The sequence below is a fragment of the Pristiophorus japonicus genome, chromosome 2 (assembly GCF_044704955.1).
Source record: "Pristiophorus japonicus isolate sPriJap1 chromosome 2, sPriJap1.hap1, whole genome shotgun sequence".
Lineage (NCBI taxonomy): Eukaryota > Metazoa > Chordata > Chondrichthyes > Pristiophoridae > Pristiophorus > Pristiophorus japonicus.
Genome location: NC_091978.1, coordinates 299,913,437 through 299,933,404, shown reverse-complemented (window position 1 = coordinate 299,933,404; position 19,968 = coordinate 299,913,437). Strand labels below are relative to the sequence as shown.

The 19,968-nt window shown below is 45.1% G+C and overlaps 1 protein-coding gene across 5 annotated transcripts in view; it reads left to right on the top strand.

Moving 5' to 3' along the window:
* fstl5 (follistatin-like 5) overlaps positions 1-19,968 on the top strand; it is a 1,328,880-nt gene that overhangs the window by 922,128 nt on the left and 386,784 nt on the right. For all 5 annotated transcript variants that reach the window (XM_070871636.1, XM_070871638.1, XM_070871637.1 and 2 more), the window contains one exon: positions 18,990-19,151. In XM_070871636.1, the coding sequence (XP_070727737.1) occupies positions 18,990-19,151 (162 nt within the window). The remainder of the gene's footprint in view (positions 1-18,989; positions 19,152-19,968) is intronic.

Sequence of the window (19,968 nt, the reverse complement as noted above, 5' to 3'; positions counted from 1 at the left end):
AGCAATTTAGCCCCGACGACATGGATGCAATGCAGGAAGAAGTTTAATGGCTTCTTCAACACAAAAACAAAATACTGCGGTTGCTGGAATCTGAAATAAAAACAGAAAATGCTGGAAATCTCAGTGGGTCAGGCAACATCTGTGGAGTGAAAAACAGAGTTAACGTTTCAGGTCGATAACCCTTCGTCAGAACTGGTGAATGTTCAAAAAGAACACAGTCTTAAGAAGCACTGAAAGGGGAAGGGGAAGAAAGAACAAAAGGGAAAGTCTGCGATAGGGTGGAAGGCAGGAGAGATTACAGACACAAAAGGGATGATGGGCCGAATTGAAATGCAGTCTGCAGCTAGGCTTTCTAGGTCCAGAACTGCTTGACGTCATCCTGCAAGATCATCTGGATGTCAAGGGACATACAGGGAAGGGTAAAGAAAAAAAGGGAGGCTTATGCCAGATATCGAGGGTTTAATACTGCAGAAACTTGAGAGGAGTATAGAAAGTGCAGGGGTGCAATTAAAAAGGATATTAGGAAAGCAAAGAGAGAGCATGAAAAAATGTTGGCAAGTAAAATCAAGGAAAATCCAAAGATGTTTTATTATTACATTAAGAGCAAGAGTGCGGCCTATTAGAGACCATGAGGGTAATCTGTGTGTGGAGGCAAAAGACATGGGTATTGTTCTTAATGAATACTTTGCATCTGTTTTAACAAAGAGAGGGACATTACAATCATGAGGAGGTGTGTGAAATATTAGATGAATTAAACATAGTGAGAGAGGAAGTATTAAGGGGCTTAGGAAATTTTAAAGTGGATAATTTCCCAGGCCTGGATGAAATGTATCCCAGGCTGGTAAGAGAAGCAAAAGAGGAAATAGCAGAGGCTCTGACTATTATATTCCAATGAAGTGTTGTGCCACAGGACTGGAGGACTGCTAATGTTATATCTTTGTTTAAAAAGGGAGAAAGAGATAGACTGAGTAATTACAGGCCAGTCAGCCTAACGTCAGTGGTAGGAAAATTATTGAAAAAATTCAGAGGGACAGGATAAATCTTTTGGAAAGACAAGGATTAATCAAGGACAGTAAGCATGGATTTGTTAAGAGAAGGATGTGTCTGACTAACTTGATTGAATTTTTTGAGGAGGTAACCAAGAGGGTCGATGAGGGTAGTACACATGATGTCGTGTATATGGATATTAGCAAAGCTAATTGGCAGATTGGCCACGAAAGTAAAAGCCCATGGGATCCAGGGCAAAGTGGCAAGTTGGATCCAAAATTGGCTCAGAGGCAGGAAGCAAAGAGTAAAGGTTGATGGGTGTTTTTGTGACTGGAAGGCTGTTTCCGTAGGGTTTCACAGGGCTCAGTCATGGGTCCCTTGCTTTTTTGCGGTATGTATTCATGATTTAAACTTGAATGTAGCGGGTATGATTAAGAAGTTTGCAGATAATACTAAAATTATCTGTGTGGTTGATAATGAAGAAGAAAGCTGTAGACTGCAGGAAGTTTTCAATGAACTGGGAAGGCGGGCAGAAATGTGGCAAATGGAATTTAATCTGGAGAAGTGTGAGGTAATGCATTTGGGGAGGGCTAACAAGACAAGGGAATACACATTAAATGGTAGGACACTGAGAAACGTATAGGACCAAAGGGATCTTGGAGTGCATGTCCATAGATCCCTGAAAGTAGCAGGCCAGGTGGATAAGGTGGTTAAGGAGGCATGTGGAATACTTGCCTTTATTAGCCGAGGCATAGAATACAAGAGCAGGGAGGTTATGCATGAACTCTATAAAACACTAATTAGGCCACAGCTAAATTACTGCCTGCAGTTCTGGTCACCACATTACAGGAAAGATGTGATTACATTAGAGAGGGTACTGAGGAGATTTACGAGGATGTTGGCCTGGACTGGAGAATTTTAGCTGTGATGAAAGATTGGATAGGCTGGGGTTGTTTTCCTTGGAACAGAGGAGGCTGAGAGGAGACTTTATTTGAGGTGTATACCATTATGAGGGACCTAGATAGAGAGGATAGGGTAACCTATTTCCCTTAGCAGAGGGATCAACAACCAGGGGGCATAGATTTAAAGTAATTGGTAGGAGGCTTAGAGCAAATTTGAGGGGAAGTTTCATCACCCAGAGGGTGGTGGGGATCTGGAACTCATTGCCTGAAAGGTTGGTAGAGGCAGAAACCCTCACCACATTTAAAAAGTGCTTGGATGTGCACTTGAAGTGTCGTAACCTACAGGGCTACGGACCAAGAGCTGGAAAGTGGGATTAGGCTGGATAGCCTCTTGTCGGCCGGCGCGGACATGATGACCCGAAATGGCCTTATTCCGTCCTGTAAATTTCTATGATTCTATGGGCTAGACTTTCCTCTTCATTTTCGGCAGTTTTCTCGGCGGTACAGCTCTTTTTCGGTGAAAAACCACCCGGCGAAAGTTCCCACTTCATTTTTTTTAAAGCGTTCCGCTGACATTTTCAAAATATCGCTGGGGAGCGGATCGCCCACGTGCACCTGCTTGCACCACTGAGAAAACTACCACCGTCCAAGTTTTGCCTCGGCGGTGACCCGCAGGTAAGATAAAAAAAAACGGCCACGAGAAGCTGCCGGATGGTAGGTAAGTTAAAAGTTTTTTTATAATTATTTTTAAAAATTTTCACAACGATTAAGTTAAAAAGCCTCTTGAGAATGTTTTCTAAATTTTTATTTTTTGTTTCATTGAAAAAATATTTTTGGGGTTTTCCCCCCTCCCTAGCCCAACCGCAGCTTCGGTCTAAATTTGAGTATTCTGGTCAAGAGCTGGCCATTTTGCTAAGGATCACGTTTAACCGCATATAAGATCCATTTTCTCGCCGGGCTGTATTTTTTCCCTTTTTTATGGAATTTTTCACCAGCGTTATTTGAAGAATCTTCGCAGTCTTTTTGGGCAGCAATCTGGTGGGGGAGGGGGCTTGAGGGAAAGTCTAGCCCTATGATTCTATGAGCTGCAGTCTCCCCCACTTGGGTAGCAATCCGTAGGACAGGTAAAGGCACAGTAAAAAGAGGCACTAAAGGAACGTACAAGGGTGATTAGTTGACATTGCTATGTAATATTGGATGTATAAATTTGGATTGGAATCTTTCTTTTGTGGTGGCTTTTGTTTCAGCATTGTAGCCAAGAGGACACTGGTGGTCAGTAACAGAGAGAAGCTAAGGTTTGGGGTTTTTGTTGAATGAGAAATTAGGAGTTTGTTCAGTGGCACCATAGTCAGATGAGTTGATCACGAACAGGCCGGGCAGAAAGGGGCTGTCTGGGTTGTTTCTTCCTTTCTGCTTCATCCTCCTCCTCCTCCTCAGCTGATCGCCGTATGCCTGGGGCAAGGGCTGTGCCCTCATGATGGCCAGGTTGTGGAGCATGCAGCAGACCATGACGAATCTTGAGACACGCATAGGTGAGTACTGCAAGGCTCCTCCAGGCAGGAGAAGCATTGTTTAAGGATGTCAGTAGTCGGCTCTACCAGATTCCTTGTGGCAGCATGGCTCTCATTGAACACATGGTCCCCACCTGTGATTGGGTTGCGGAGAGGAATCATGAGCCAGGTGGTCAAAGGTTTTCCCTTGGCCAGCCTCTAATTTGTCTCAGTGGATCACAAAGTGAGGGAACAGTGGACTTGTGCAGAATAGCAGCATCAACACTGGTGGAAGAATACTGTTCATTCAGCATCATGATGTGCTAAGCCTGGTCGCACAACCAGTGCGAGTGGTAATCTTTGGGATTGTGATACATCTCAGCATTTAGATGCGGTGCCTGCAAAGCCACTTGTCTGTAGTCGATGGTGCTCTGCACCATGGGGAAGTCTGTTATGCTGGCAAAGCCAAGTGCATGCTCCGCCTACTTCTTTCTGGTCAGAGAGAAGATAATGTATTCTCCTTTCCTGGCATAAAGAGTGCCTGTCACCTCTCTTATGCAGCAGTGGATGGTGAAATGAGAGATGTTGCAGATATTGCCTGCTTCAGCATGGAAGGATCCTGACATGAGGAATTCAAGGCCATGGTCACCTTCACAGCCACAGTGGTGTTGTCCTTGCCCTGGTGTGTGGCTGCAGGACTGGTTGCAAGAGGTGGCAGAGTTCTGTGAGTATCTCCTTCCTAAAGTGCAGATGCCTCACAACTGCTCCAGGCTCAGGTTGAGGTAAGAGAATTGCTCTCGGAAGACCCTAGTTGGGCAAGGCCTCCTGCTGCCAGCCCTTCTCCCCTCTTACCCCCTCTATGAGCAGCTTGTCCCCTTCTTCGCTACTGCTGCACCATCACCCTGTCATGCTGCAGGACAAGGGGGATGACAACTTTAGCACCCAGGACTGAGAGCAAGTGGTCTGACTAGAACCTTTGAAGTCAGAACCAAGATCTTCTCCACTTGCTGCACCACTCCCTGTCACTTCACCAACTTTAAACAACTCTTAAAAAGTACCAAACATTTCCACCAACTTACACAGAGCCAGGAGAAGTTAATCAACATCTCACCTTAGAGTGTTTTCTGATCCTTTTAAATATCACTGGTGGGGGGGTCCTTGCTGCTGCTGAACACATGTTCACTGTGCGAGGTTAAGACAGGGTGTTAGCTCCAACGCTGAAGAAGAAAATGTCAGCGCTAACGTCAAATCAGCATTGTACACTGATTGACATCATGATCTGCTTACTCTACATACTACTGGCGCACGCTCCTAACACTTGCCTTACCAAGATGATGCTGTCATGAATTGAAGTGTATGGAGCCAAATTTCTATGCCTTGATGTCCTCAGTGCCGGAAAGTTTGGCATCCACTGGCAGTGCCTCACGGAGTTGTTTTTAAAATAAATGGTTTGTTATTGTAGCTCCAGTAAACCCTTCAATATCATTACCAAATAGATATACCTGGCCTGATTGACCCACTATGTAATGGAATGACAAAACTTGATATACCTTGAATGCCACCTGGGGTCATCGGCATCCCGCTCCAGTTCTCACTAATCCTTGAATACAATCCCCTTTATGTCATATACTTAAAATTTCTATTAAAATATACAGCAACTCAACTGTAACTGAAGACTGCACACCACTGAACACAAGTTATAAGAACATAAGAAATAGGAGCAGGAGTAGGCCATACGACCCCTCGAGCCTGCTCTGTCATTTAATACGATCATGACTCAGGTCCACTTCCCCGCCCACTCCCCATAATCCCTTATTCCCTTCTCGTTTAAGAATCTGTTGATTTCTGTCTTAAATTTATTCAATGCTCCAGCTTCCACAGCTGAGGCAGCGAATTCCACAGATTTACAACCCTCTGAGAGAAGAAATTTCTCCTCATCTCAGTTTTAAATGGGCGGCCCCTTATTCTAAGAGCATGCCCTCTAGTTCTAGTCTCCCCCATCAGTGGAAGCATCCTCTCTGCATCCACCTTGTCAAGCCCCCTCATAATCTTATACATTTCGATAAGATCATCTCTCATTCTTCTGAATTCCAATGAGTAGAGGTCCAACCTTTCCTCATAAGTCAACCCCCTCATCTCCGGAATCAACCTAGTGAACCTTCTCTGAACTGCCTCCAAAGCAAGTATATCCTTTCATAAATATGGAAACCAAAACTGCACGCAGTACTCCAGGTGTGGCCTCACCAATACCCTGTACAACTGCAGCAAGACTGGTATGAGGATACTCAAAGCTTCGTTTTGTCTTTGGTGTTGCATTTAGCTTCACAAGCCATTTTTCAGCAACAACTGACGTAACTATTTTACAGATGTTTGGAGCGCTGTGGTGCTCAGCGCAGAATTGCAGTCATGAAGAATTTCCTATGATGCGAGAATCAGGCAGGAAATGTGTGCTAACTGGCACACCCAGTATTACTGATCATTAATGCTTCATTACTGCTGACATTGTACTCAACACAACAGTAATTTCTGTTAATTAGGCACTCGGGAAACAAAACAATATTTGCTCCATGGGTCGATTTTCCAAGTTCCTGCTGTCAGCTACAGTCTGCTATTGCTCCCCCAACCTTTAGGGGCCAAAATTGCCCCTTTTTTAAGGCCCAGTGAGGCTTTTCTGACCGGGGGCAGGTGGATGGTGTGACTTGTCCGCTATTACCCCTCGGCCGGGGGCGGCATTACCGGGTTTCCGCCGCGCCACATGTTTCCACCCATTGTCAGCCATGCGCCGTCCCTTTACCGACCGGCGACGACCCCTTTTCCACCCCACGGGGGAAATTGCCCCCGCAGGAGCGCAGCCACCGCCGGTCGGTGCTCCAGAGAGCTGGGCACTGCGTCCGCCCTTAAATGAGAGGGCACACCGCCGTGGCCACCATTTTGTTTTCATTGTCGGCTGACTCTACAGTCGGCCCGACAATGGCGGCCGCTGGTTTGGCTGAGCCACCAACAGGCAGCCTGGAACCCCCTCTTGGGTGCTGGGCTGCTGGCCCGACTGAAGCTGTCTCTGGTGGCCCAGTGGGCATCAAGGAGGCCTTGCAGTGTTCCTCCCCTTTAAGTGAACTGACGTCATCTCCATCCCCACTCCCGACGCAAATCCGCCCGTACACCACCTCAAACAGTGCCACAAAGCGCTGGGAAGTGGTAAAAAAGTTAAAGAGCAGAATTTCCCGCCTCCTCCCTCCACCTCCCAGTCATAATTCGAATTATCCACTCCAAATTGCCAAAAGGCAATTTCCCCCCTTACTCTCTCCTGTCCCTTCCCAAGATCAGAGCTAGATTTACCTCCTACTTACAATCAATGGGTGGAAAATCTAGCCTCAAAATAGCCTCAGTACAACCAACTGTTCAGTAGATAATTGATAAAGCTTTCTCAGCCAAGCCAAATGTGTTCTAGTGACCACAGACTAGAGCTGAAACTCACAGCATACTGACTGCAAGTCAAGTCGTTGCCCACTCAAGTTGCAAATTTTAACAAAAGTTAAATCAATTTAGGTAGGAAAATAAATCTTTGTCTTTGTGTGATTTTCATTTGTACAAAGCTTGCTTATTACAGGGACCTGCCATCTGAATAATAAATAAAGATAAAATCTCCAATTAATTAGTTAAAAAAACTAATTAGTTAACTTGATTGATTTATGGTAGATTTCAAACATTCTGTTCATTATTGGTTGAATTATGATTTTATTTGCTAAATTTTGTAAAGTACATTTGCAAAACAAAACATAAGGTATGAACCAATATTTCAGTGTTCTTTAATGTGCAATAATGTAGACCTTAATAACGAGTCTTAGAGTGTTAGAGGAAAAGGATCGATGGATGATTCATCTCCATTTAAAGCTGCCCGAACATTTCTATCCTGAAAAAGGAGTAAAAAAAGAGGTGAAAAGTGAGGAAAAAAACAATTTAACTTGTTAAAGGTTGTTAGTGACAAGCCATGCAGCATTCCAGAGCTGAAGAATACACTGAGAAGTGAGTATTTTCCTCCACATCAACCCTGTCATTAAAAAGCTTAATCAAGGGGAAGATTTCAAAGTATCACTATAGCAATAAGAGAAGTCAGTAGTACAAAGGAGTTTACTGCCCAAGAGCATGGGTGCAGCAATTGTGCGTGGGCATATTGCAGTGAAGCAGGACAGGACACGTCAGCCCAGGAGCACAGTGAGCTTAGGAGGCATACAACTCACAACAGTTACTACCGCATGCTACAACAGAGTCAACCCCTTGGGCTGACAAAAGAGCCATGCCTGAAGAGGCTCGGGTCGATCATCTGGCCTCGTTCACAAACACTTACAGGGACAGTAACCATCGACACTGCATTACCAGTGGCAGAGAAGATTGTAGTTGCCCTCAACTTCTATACCATGAGAACTTTCTAACCTTCTGCAAAGGCTGTATGAGGATTCAACCACTTTGCCATGTACCACTCCATTAAAGAGGTGCCTGAAGTCCTGAATCATCAAATCATCTGTTGCATATGCCTCAGCAGGAATAAACTGCAGATGAACTATTGCAGTGAGTTGTACAGGTGTACCAGATCTCATTGTACAGATCTTCCTGTAAGCTCTGAAAATGGATATTCTTCTTTTCTTTCGAACATGCTTACGATCATGGAACTACTATTTGTCATCCTGTTTACTTCGTGCCCAATACAAGTAAATGATAGGTTGATTTTAAGAATGCACATAACAGAGTGGAGCCTTGCCTGCCAGAAATGCATATTGGGAAGTTGATTTTCTGTTCATTACGGTCGGAAAATCATAAGAACATAGGAAATAGGAGCAGGAGTAGGCCATTCAATAAGATCATGGCTGATCTTCTAACTCAACTCCACTTTACTACCCAAAATCCATCATGGGTTGATATGTTGGGAAAGGTTTGGACAATAACAACATGAACAATTTTGGGCCGTGGGGGATTAAGTTGTGAAGTTAGATTCACAGAACTGAACTTCTTTTCAGTGGTGAATACATTTGCTGTGTACCAGTTGTGCCATTTGCAGGCCTATGTTAATTACAGGTAATAGAAAAGAAGTTAGCAAATGCCATAAAATATATACTCAGAAGCACATTCATCATAGGCAGTCCCTCGGAATCGAAGAAGACTTGCTTCCACTCTTAGTATGAGTTCTTAGGTGGCTGTACAGTCCAATACGAGAACCACAGTTTCTGTCACGTGGGACAGATAGTCATTGAGGGAAAGGGTGGGCAGGGAGCCTGGTTTGCTGCACGTTCCTTCCGCTGCCTGCACTTGATTTCTGCATGCTCTCGATGACGATACTCGAGGAGCTCAGCGCCCTCCAGAATGCACTTCCTCCACTTAGGGTGGTCTATGGCCAAGGACTCCCAGGTGTCAGTGGGGATATCGCACTTTATCTGGGAGGCTTTGAGGGTGTCCTTGTAACGTTTCCTCTGCCCACCTGATCGAGAATTCAAACAGACTGCATTCAGACAGGCTGTGAAAATTCACAGACCCCAAGTCAAAGCTGCTACCTGCAACTCAGCATGTTGCATTAAGTCATCAATCAACTTGACATTTTAGGACTTTGGGTAGCGAGCCAATTAAAGGTTAAAAGACTATCAATTCAGCCAATAAGGTCAAAGAAGGCGAGTTCTTTTCTGTAAATTGAACCAGGTATAAAAACAGCCATTTTTGGCCATGTGGTCTCAGAAGGACAAAGGCTGGCTTAAAGCCAGAAGCTTGTTGCTGCTGCCAGAATAAAGTTACATTAAAACTACAACCGGAGTTCGTATTTCATTGGAAATTAAGAGATCTAACAATTTTGGCGTCACGAACACGATCGCTGAGGGAAGAAACTAAATTTTGGACATCGGACCTACATACTGAGGTAAGGACTCCTCTTTATAAAAGTCCTCGGTCAAAAGTCTAAATTCGCCTCTCCTACGCGATTCCGAAAGCCTCCGGTTTGCGATCCCTCCGGTTGGTAGTCGGCTCGAGGTCCCATAGACGTCTAACTTCAACGGTGTGTTAGTTAATTAATCACCGACCCACTGATCGGCTGGAAAGCCTATGACTCGAGACCCCAGTAAAGAAATCAGTATTATGGCAGCAGGAGATAAGAGCAAAGAATGGCCTACAACTGTTAAAGGTGGGCAGGCACCACCGAGGTTTCGATAGAGGAAATTCTCCAACAGTTGAAAGAATACATAGAGCAACAATTCGACTTATATAAAACCTGTATTAAGATCGAACAAAAGTACGGTACCTCCAAAGGACAATGGTCCTTGGACGATATTAAAGCGGAAGTTAAAGATCTTAAAGGTGAAATTAAAGAATGGAGAAAATCATTAGGTCAAGAGACAGTAATAGGAAAAGGAAAATGTATCGGTCAATTCCCAGGGTACCCATGTTTGGATAAATTAAAAGCGCAAACCCGAAGACACGACCGAGGAATAGATACAGATTCTGAATCCTCCGACAATACAGGGTCGGAGGATGAAGAATTAGGGGTGCGCTTTGCCCCGTTTAAAAAAAGACGAGTTGTAGTCAAATCAGAAGAGACTGCGGATGAGGGCGGAACCAAAAAAACGAGGAAAAGGGTGTATGCAGAATACTTATTTCATGATCCGGCAGACCCAGAGAAAATTGATAAATGGTCCAAGGAATTGCCCAATTCAAAGAATGGGGGAGTAAAAATGTGGGACCAATTGGACCGCTTAAGAAATATATATCAACTTCATCCCTGGGACGGAGTGCAAATTTTGACCATAATGGTGCCAAAAACACAGGGAAGAAAATTGCACGACAAGGTAGAAGAAGCTTTGGAGCAGGATGAGCAAGAATTAGACACAGGGTGGGACGCGATTAAACACTGGCTGCAAGCCTTCAGTCCAGCTAAGACAGACTGGGGAAAAATTTGCAGCCTGCCAACAGAAAGGAACAGAGGAGGTCCTGGAGTATGACGAGCGGTTTAGATGCACGTGGCTAGAACATTTGGGTATGAATAATACGGATGAGGAAATGGATGAACAAGTGTTTGGTCCCCTGAAAGCAACTTTCGTGGCAGCCAGAACTGTCCAAAATGCTTAAGGTAGTGTTACAGGACTGGGAAGGTAGAGGAACTACCTTTGCAGCATTAGTGGATCGATGTAACCAATTAGATCGGGATATGGGGGCTAAAGTCCGAGCTGTACAGGCTATGGGATGGAAATCCCAGGATTCCGATAAGCAGTTATTAGGAACATTACCCGGAAAATGTCATTATTGTGGGAAAGAAGGTCACTGGGCCAAGACGTGCAGGGCAAAACAGTAAGGCCGTGGCCGGGGAAGAGGACGCAACCAGGGATACAATTCAGCCAACAAACCAGGCTTGTCACAAGATAATGACCTCATAGAAGCATTTAAGCGACTGACAATACAACAACAGAAGGAGTTACTTGGAATAGCAAAAAACGATTGGAACCCACCCTGGCCCCACTCCTCGCACTAATACAACAAAGGGGAGATGGGCTATATATATAACTGTGAGGGTGGGCGATAAGGATGTGGACTGTCTTTTAGATACAGGGGCGGAATTAACATGCTTAACCCTACAATATGGAGACTTTTTGCCGTTGGATGATAGGGCACGTACAGCCTATGGAGTTGGGGGCCATAAAATGGAAATTAAAAGGACAACACCGGTACTTATAGGGCTGGGTCCACATGAACTAACCATGCCAGTCTGGATAGGCCCAGTAGATCAACCCCTTTTGGGAATGGACGTTCTAATCCAAGTAGATTCATCGTTGCATTTCGAGGATGGTCGGGTGACATGGTCAGTTAGAACTTTGAAGAAAGAAGAATTGAAGGAACACCCGATATGGGCTAAAGATAAGAACAATTGTGGCCTACTCCAGATGGAGCCTGCGTCATTTACCGGGACCAAGCCTCCATGCACTAAATAGTATCCCATCAGTCCAACTGCTATCGTGGGAATCTTACCAGTTATTCAGCAATTAGAGAAACAAGGGGTGCTTAATAAAACGCATAGCTCCTCCAATAGCCCCGTGTGGCCGGTACAGAAATCTAATGAGACTTGGCGTTTGACTGTCGATTATAGGAAAGCTAACCAGTGTATTCATCAAAAAGCTCCTTTGGTCGCAGATCCCGCACCATTTTTAATGCCCTCAAACCGGAACATAAATATTTCTCGGTGAGAGATATGGCCAACGGATGTTGGTCGGTGCCTCTGGCACCGGAAGTTTGACAGTGGTTTGCTTTCACGGTCCAAGGACAACAGTATACTTGGAACCGGTTACCGCAAGGTTTCCACAACAGCCCTATGGTATTTCACATGGCTTTACAAAGCCATTTGCGAGAATTACCTCCCCTGTCATCCACAGTCATCCAATATGTAGACGATATCCTGCTAGCTTCAAACACGGAAGAACAGCATGAACAAGATTTACGAGCTTTGCTGGACCACCTTTGGCTGAAAGGACATAAAGCCAGCATCAACAAAGCACAAATATCCCAAGAAGAGGTTGTATACCTGGGACAAAAGATTTCACAAGGAAAGAGAGAACTTACCCAGGATAGAACTGCACCCATTCAGGCTGCTAAAAAACCCACCACTATTCAGGAACTAAGGTCTTTTTTGGGATTGTGTAACTTTAACAGAAATTGGATTGACTCCTTCACACAGCTTGCTCAGCCATTGAATGATATTTTAAAGGGGAAACGTGCCTCTAAAGAAGCCATCACCCTCAGTAAGGAACAGCAAGAGGCCTTCCTGAGTTTGAAAAAGGCTTTGTGTTCGGCACCGGCTCTGGGAATCCCCGACAGTGGTAAGCCATTTACCCTGTTTGTCCATGAGAAAGAAGGATATATGACAGCTATACTGACACAAGAACATGGGGATCAGCAAAGACCTATTGGCTATTATTCGGCAAAACTGGATGCAGTAGCCCTCGGATGGGGCAGTTGCCTAAGGGCCATTGAAGCTACATGTCGAGCGATAATGATCACTGCGGGTCTAGTCCTTGACCAAAAGCTGATTGTCAAGTGTCCCCACACCGTACATGCTTTGCTGTCTATGAATAGAATGTCTCAGATGACGGCAGCTAGATGGACCCGCTGGACAGCAGTTTTGGAAGCTCCTAATCTCCATATCGTCTGGGCCAGCCCGGTTAATCCCACAACTATGCTCCCGATGTCAGAATCGAGGGAGCAAGAGGGGGGAGAATGTGAAGAGCATGACTGCGTGGAGATTTTAAAAGAAACAGAAGAAGCAACCTTAGCAGCAGAGGAGCCTCTGCAGAACCCAGACCTCATCCTGTTTACAGATGGTTCCTCCATTGTTGACAGTGGTACCAGAAAAGTAGGATGGGCAGTTACAACCTTATATGAGGTAGTGGCAAAAGGATGTTTACCCTCAGGAACGTCAGCACAACAGGCCGAGTTACGGGCCCTGTCAGAAGCCTGTTGAATAGCAGAAGGACAGACAGCTAATGTCTACACAGATTCGCGTTATGCTTTTGGAGTCGCTCACGACTTTGGTCTGTTATGGCGGAAAAGAGGATTCCTCACTGCTGCCGGTACACCTATCCGAAATGGAAAAGAAGTCCGAGACTTACTAGAGGCCATACAGTTACCTCAGGAAGTGTCCATCCTGAAGTGTAAGGCCCATACCAAGGAAAATACCGCGGAAGCACAGGGAAATGCCCTAGCCAACCAGGCAGCTAAAGATGCCGCCTCACAGGGCGTTCCCCCAGAAGAACCAACACAGATGTACAGATTGAAAGCACTCAGGACTCTGACACGAGACCTTCAAACAATGCAAGGCGAGTGCTCCCGAGAGGAAAAATGGACATGGATTGAGGCAGGAATTAAGCGATGTGAAGATGGTGTCTGGAGACAAAGAGTTACCAACAAGCCAGTCACGCCACAAGCGCTTATGCCTTTTTTAGCCCAACAGATCCACTCGTGGGGACACTTGGCCTCACAACAGATGACGGCACAGTTCCAGAAAAGCTGGTGGGGTCGGGGATTTAAAAAACATGCCCAGCTGGTAGCAGACTGCTGTGTGATCTGCCAGAAAAATAATTCTGGACCCATCACGGTAATGCCCCAACTGAGGCCCCCTGCCCCTGTCGGACCATTCCAGCATCTGCAGGTTGATTATATATTTCTTCCTTCATGCCAAGGATACACTAACATTCTTGTCATGGTCGACAGAATCTCTAGATGGGTAGAAGCTGTCCCAACTAAAAGAGCCACAGCCAATCACACTGCAAATGTCTTGTGTAAGGATTACATTCCCCGATGGGAAGTCCCGAGTAGCATTGACTCAGATCAGGGAACACACTTCACAGGTGCTGTCTGCCAAGAAGTCTGTAGGTTATGGAACATTACGTGGGATTTACACTGTCCTTATCATCCACAATCATCAGGACAAGTAGAACGAATGAATCGAACTCTGAAACAACGGCTTGCCAAATATCACCAAGAAGGAACATCATGGCCCCAGGCACTACCAATAGTGCTATGTAGCATTAGGGTAACCCTGAACAGAACTACAGGTCTAAGCCCATTTGAAATTATAACAGGAAGACCCATGTCGCTGCCAGGAACTATTGATTCAAGGAAAGCTGATGTTCACTTAATGAGTGACACTTTGTTATCATACTGTCAGAACATAACAGTTCTGTTTCCCGACAGGTATCGTCTGCTTGGGGTAATCCACCCGAAGGAGGATACAACATTATCCCGGGACTCTGGGTGTATGTGAAAAAGTTGCATAAAGAACCTTTGGGTGCCAAGTGGGAGGGACCTTATCAAGTGTTATTGACCACCCAGGCAGCTGTTAAAGTCCAAGGAAAGAAAGCCTGGATCCACGCTTCACACGTTAAACGAGCACCCATAACCGAAGCTGAAATCTAATAAGGACAATTACTTTTTGCCAAAATGTATAAATTTACTGTATTACTGACTGTAGGTATTCTAGGCATTTGCCTACTTTTTACTAGCTGACCCTCTGTACCAAAGGGAAATAGTAGAGTACCAAGGGAATTACATGTAAATACCTTTTTATATATGTCATACATTTATGCCAAACAAGGTAACATTTCTAGTTGTTGGGTTTGTGCGCATATTCCTATTCACTCAAAGGGAGGGATTCCCTTGAGGCCAGTTCCCTTGAATATCTCGGAAATGGCTGAGTGGATAATTCATCAAAACAAAACAGGCAAGGCATTTCAGGATACGGAAAACTGAGCACGTAAATGGAAGTCAGCAGGTTACAATCTGACTATCTTTGAAGGGGGATACCAACCGTGCTACAATAATTCCAAACGGCCCCCATTTTTTGTTATCACTAATACAACGGGAATAGGAAGACCGGGGGAATCAGTCCGTCTGATTAGAAACATCAAAGGAGGCCAAAATATGGGGTATATTAACTGCTCCCGGAATTATAATATAATCAAGCCACGGAACCGTCCAAACTGGGCCGATGTGGGAATTTTGAACGTAACGGGGATTCTGAATAAAACAGATGGAACAGCCTGGACAGGCCCCGGAGTGTTGCTGACAAAGAAACAGCTAACATTCATTGCCTATAATGGCACCTATTGGCCTACCCTTGGCTGCCCCAGAATTGGACGGGATCCTGCTATTTAGCCTACATTGTGCCTTATATGTATCATATAAAGTCACTGTTGGAACATTTACACCGGGCCTAAGAGAGCTATCACAGAAACAGAGAGGTGCTTTGCCATTCTGATCCCCAGGTATGGGACCGCCAGACTGGTAAGGGAATCCATTAACATGGCATCCGTTGTGGAACGGGTAGCCAATGATACCTCAGAGGCCCTAGTTAAAATCAATGCAGAAATGGTAGCAATCCGCACAGTAGCCCTACAGAATAGACTGGCCCTTGACTACATCCTGGCTGAAAAGGGAGGTACTTGCGCCTAACTCGGAACTGAGTGTTACACGTATATCCCAGATAGCTCCGAAGAAATTACCCACTTAGCGGAGCATATCCAAAAGGAGGTAGAAAAACATAAGCAACCCCCATCAGTCACTTTGTGGAGCGGAGCCACTGAATGGCTAGGTTCAATAGGAACTTCATTGGTGGAAGGTTTGATTGTATTCGTTGTAATTATTTTACTTTTATATTGTTCCTTTATGTTGATTAAATGTTGTTGCGACCAGGCGGCTGTAGCTGCTGTCCCGCAGGTGAGACACCTTGCAGGTCCCAGCAGACCGTCTGTACGTGGCACAGGGCTATGTTATGCTTAAGGGAAGGTTGTTTACTGGTTGAATTAAGATATTAATTTGGATTAATTTGGAATAAGATTAATTAACCTACTAAAACCAGACTTGCATTGTGGCCACGATGGAACTCGGGTTGGTGTAAATTTGTGTGGAAGCTACTAGTCCGGACATGTGGCGAAACACATCAACAAATTTTAGAAGGAAACTCTATTAACATGTATGAAATTATTTTGTCGAATGTTTAATCAGTGATACCTGATGTTTTATGATTCAGTTTGTGAAAGAATCAAAGGGGGGATTGATAGAGAATTCAAACAGGCTGCATTCAGACAGGCTGTGAAAATTCACAGAACCCCAAGTCAAAGCTGCTACGTGCAACTCAGCATGTTGCATTAGGTCATCAATCAACTTGACATTTTCGGACCTTGGGTAGCGAACCAATTAAAGGTTAAAAGACTATCAATTGAGCCAAAGAAGGCGAGTTCTTTTCTGTAAATTGAACCAGGTATAAAAACAGCCATTTTGGCCATGTGGTCTCAGAAGGACAAAGGCCTGGCTTAAAGCCAGAAGCTTGTTGCTGCTGCCAGAATAAAGTTACATTAAAATTACAACCGGAGTTCGTATTTCATTGGAAATTAAGAGATCTAACACCACCTTTGGCTCGTTTGCTGTGGGCGAGTTCTGAGTAGAGCGCTTGCTTTGGGAGTCTCATGTCTGGCATGCGAACTATGTGACCTGCCCAGCGGAGCTGATCAAGTGTGGTCAGTGCTTCAATGCTGGGGATGTTGGCCTGGATGAGGACGCTAATGTTTGTGCGTCTGTCCTCCCAGGGGATTTGCAGGATCTTGCGGAGACATCGCTGGTGGTATTTCTCCAGCGACTTGAGGTGTCTACTGTACATGGGTCCACATCTCTGAGCCATACAGGAGGGCGGGTATTACTACGGCCTTCTAGACTATGATTTTGGTGACAGTTTTGAGGGACTGATCTTCAAACACTCTTTTTCTCAGGAGGCCGAAGGCTGCACTACCGCACTGGAGGCGGTGTTGGATCTCATCATCAATGCCTGCTCCTGTTGATAGGAGGCTCCCGAGATAGGGGATGTCGTCCAGGTTGTCCAGGGCCACGCAGTGGATCTTGATGTTTGGGGGCAATGCTGTGCGGCAAGGACAGGCTGGTGTAGGACCTTTGTCTTACTAATGTTTAGCGTAAGGCTCATGCTTTCATACGCCTCGGTAATTACATTGACTATGTCCTGGAGTTCAGCCTCTGTGTGCGCACAGATGCAGGCGTCATCTCGACGACAGAAGTTGGAGTGGTCTTGGACCTAGCCTGGAGACGGCGAAGGTTGAACAGCTTCCCACTGGTACTATAGTTTAGCTCCACTCCAGCGGGGAGCTTATCAACTGTGAGGTGGAGCATGGCAGCGAGGAAGATTGAGAAGAGGGTTGGGGTAATGACGCAGCCCTGCTTGACCCCGGTCCGGACTCACCTTAGAATTGTAGTACTGTTTTCAAACATTGGAGTTGTAATTGTTATAGTGATTCATTGAGAACGGAATAAGTAGAAATCAAAAGAACCTGTGATCAACAAGGTAAAATATGTAAGGGCAAGACGAGATAAGGTGTTCGTTAGGAATCGAGAAAGAGGGAAAGAGGAAGAGGAGATGGGAAAATGATGGGGCAGATTGGAAACATTTACTTAAGTACTCACAAACGTCCCGTGCATTGTTGACAGTAATTTGGAGAACAGGCTGTCATTTGTTGGGAAAGCTATTTTATAATGCTAGGTCCATTTATCATATATATTGCACAATGTATTATTTTGTTGCTACAGTGGAATTATATCCCTGTAAAGCCATAAGGTCTAATTGCCATAAATAAGGACATTCTGAGGTCAATTACAGGCTTCTCTGCTCCCCAAATTTAGAAAAGCCAACAGGCTTTATTTCTCTTTTCTTTAAAGATTGTTTTGCATCTGAAACAAAATATGAAATTTAAGTGTAAAGGACATAAAATCCTCAAGTAAATACGGGTAAATAAGGCAAATTTTCTGTTAGCACAATCCTCGTGTGCCAGGAATTTGTGGCCTGCACCTTGCGATTTCCCAGTGAACACAAAACAGTGAACACAAAGCAAAACATTTACTCTACACAGTTATCCAAACCTAGACCTGCAATTTCCACAGCGGTTTTCTAGCAGATCTCCCGGAAAAATAGCGTAAATGGCTAAAAATGGCCATTGATGCCATTTCTCCAGGTGTTGTGCCGAACTACTGTCAAATTTACAGCTGGAGGTTGTTAGAAACACATGTCAATTCATGGACATATTTGCCCTTACTACATAAAGAATGTGTAAATCTCAACTAATCACTGATTGCAATTGCCCATCTTCTAATTGCTTTAATTTTACAAGAAATTTCAAAAAGACAAACACAACGGGGCCGAAATTGCCCCGCGCCCCTTCTGGGGCGGGGACTTCCTGCGACCGGCCTGGAAGTCCCACCCCTGATGTAAAATTGGGCCATGCGCCCCTGAAACGAAGTGGAACATCTGCGTAGCACTGACGTGCTACAACATCCCTCCCATTCACTTAAAGGGGAAGGCTGCTGCGCATTCTGCAGGCCCTTTGGTGGCCGCCACTGGGCCATCAGGGACGCGATCGACCGGGCCAGCGGCCCGTCACCCAAAATGGAGTGCCAGGCTGCATGATGGCAGCCTGGTCGACGTGAGGGCCATCATTGTCGGGCCGACCCAAGAGTCAGCCAACAAAATAAAATGGCAGCCTGGGGCAATAAAGGCCTTTTACGGGATGCCCCAGCAGTGGATGTCCATCGGCAAGCTGGCGTTGACATCCACCGATGCCAGCCTTGCAGCCCGCGGGGCGCTTTCCCCTGCGGGGTGCAAAGGGGTTGACATGGGATGGTGAGGTGACGGCGTGCACACTGATGAGGTCATTGCCGGGTTTGCGCCCCCCAAACCTCCGGGACAATTTCCTCTGAGGTGCTCCTCGGGCAAAATGATATTGCACTCCGTTAGCGATCACCTGAGGCGCTAACGGGGCTTTAAACAGGGGCAATTTCAGCCTTAACAAACCATAACTCTGTACCCAATGTGGACCATGTCTAATAAACCTGATATCTTATTAACCTGTATGTCAGTAGGTACCAAATTACGCAAGTCATGGCCAAAGTGTTCTTCCGGAATTGTTTGATCATCCTGTGCATGGCATTTTCACCAGAATACGCCCATCTTTGAGGAAGGTTGCAATAATTATCTTAATGCTGTTTTAGAATCTCTGTAATGCACTGACTTGTTATTTTTCTACTTCACATGCAGTTCCTCCGGTTATGAGGGTGTATCCAGAAAGCCAGGCTCGTGAACCAGGAGTGACTGCCAGTCTCAGGTGTCATGCTGAAGGCATTCCAAATCCCTTCATCAACTGGTTGAAAAATGGCATTGACATTATGCCCAAAATATCAAAACAGCTAACACTGCAAGGTAATATGTTACTCGTATCTATGAATATACTACAAAGATGTTTTTGTACCAATTGATATACAAAATATTTTGTTCTTGGAGTTGTTGAAGAGATTGCTTCATCTAGTACAGGTAACTAGAATCTTATAAACACAACATCATTTTAGAAAATGTAAATCTTGCGTTTTATATATTGAGTATAATGTGGATAAATGTGAGGTTATCCACTTTGGTGGTAAAAACAGAGAGACAGACGATTATCTGAATGATGACAGATTAGGAAAAGGGGAGGTGCAATGAGATCTGGGTGTCATGGTACATCAGTCATTGAAGGTTGGCATGCAGGTACAGCAGGCGGTTAAGAAAGCAAATGGCATGTTGGCCTTCATAGCGAGGGGATTTGAGCACAGGGGCAGGGAGGTGTTACTACAGTTGTACAGGGCCTTGGTGAGGCCACACCTGGAGTATTGTGTACAGTTTTGATCTCCTAACATGAGGAAGGACATTCTTGCTATTGAGGGAGTGCAGCGAAGGTTCACCAGACTGATTCCCGGGACGGCGGGACTGACATATCAAGAAAGACTGGATCAACTGGGCTTATATTCACTGGAGTTCAGAAGAATGAGAGGGGATCTCATAGAAACATTTAAAATTCTGACGGGTTTAGACAGGTTAGATGCAGGAAGAATGTTCCCAGTGTTGGGGAAGCCCAGAACCAGGGGTCACAGTCTAAGGATAAGGGGTAAGCCATTTAGGACTGAGATGAGGAGAAACTTCTTCACCCAGAGAGTGGTGAACCTGTGGAATTCTCTACCACAGAAAGTTGTTGAGGCCAATT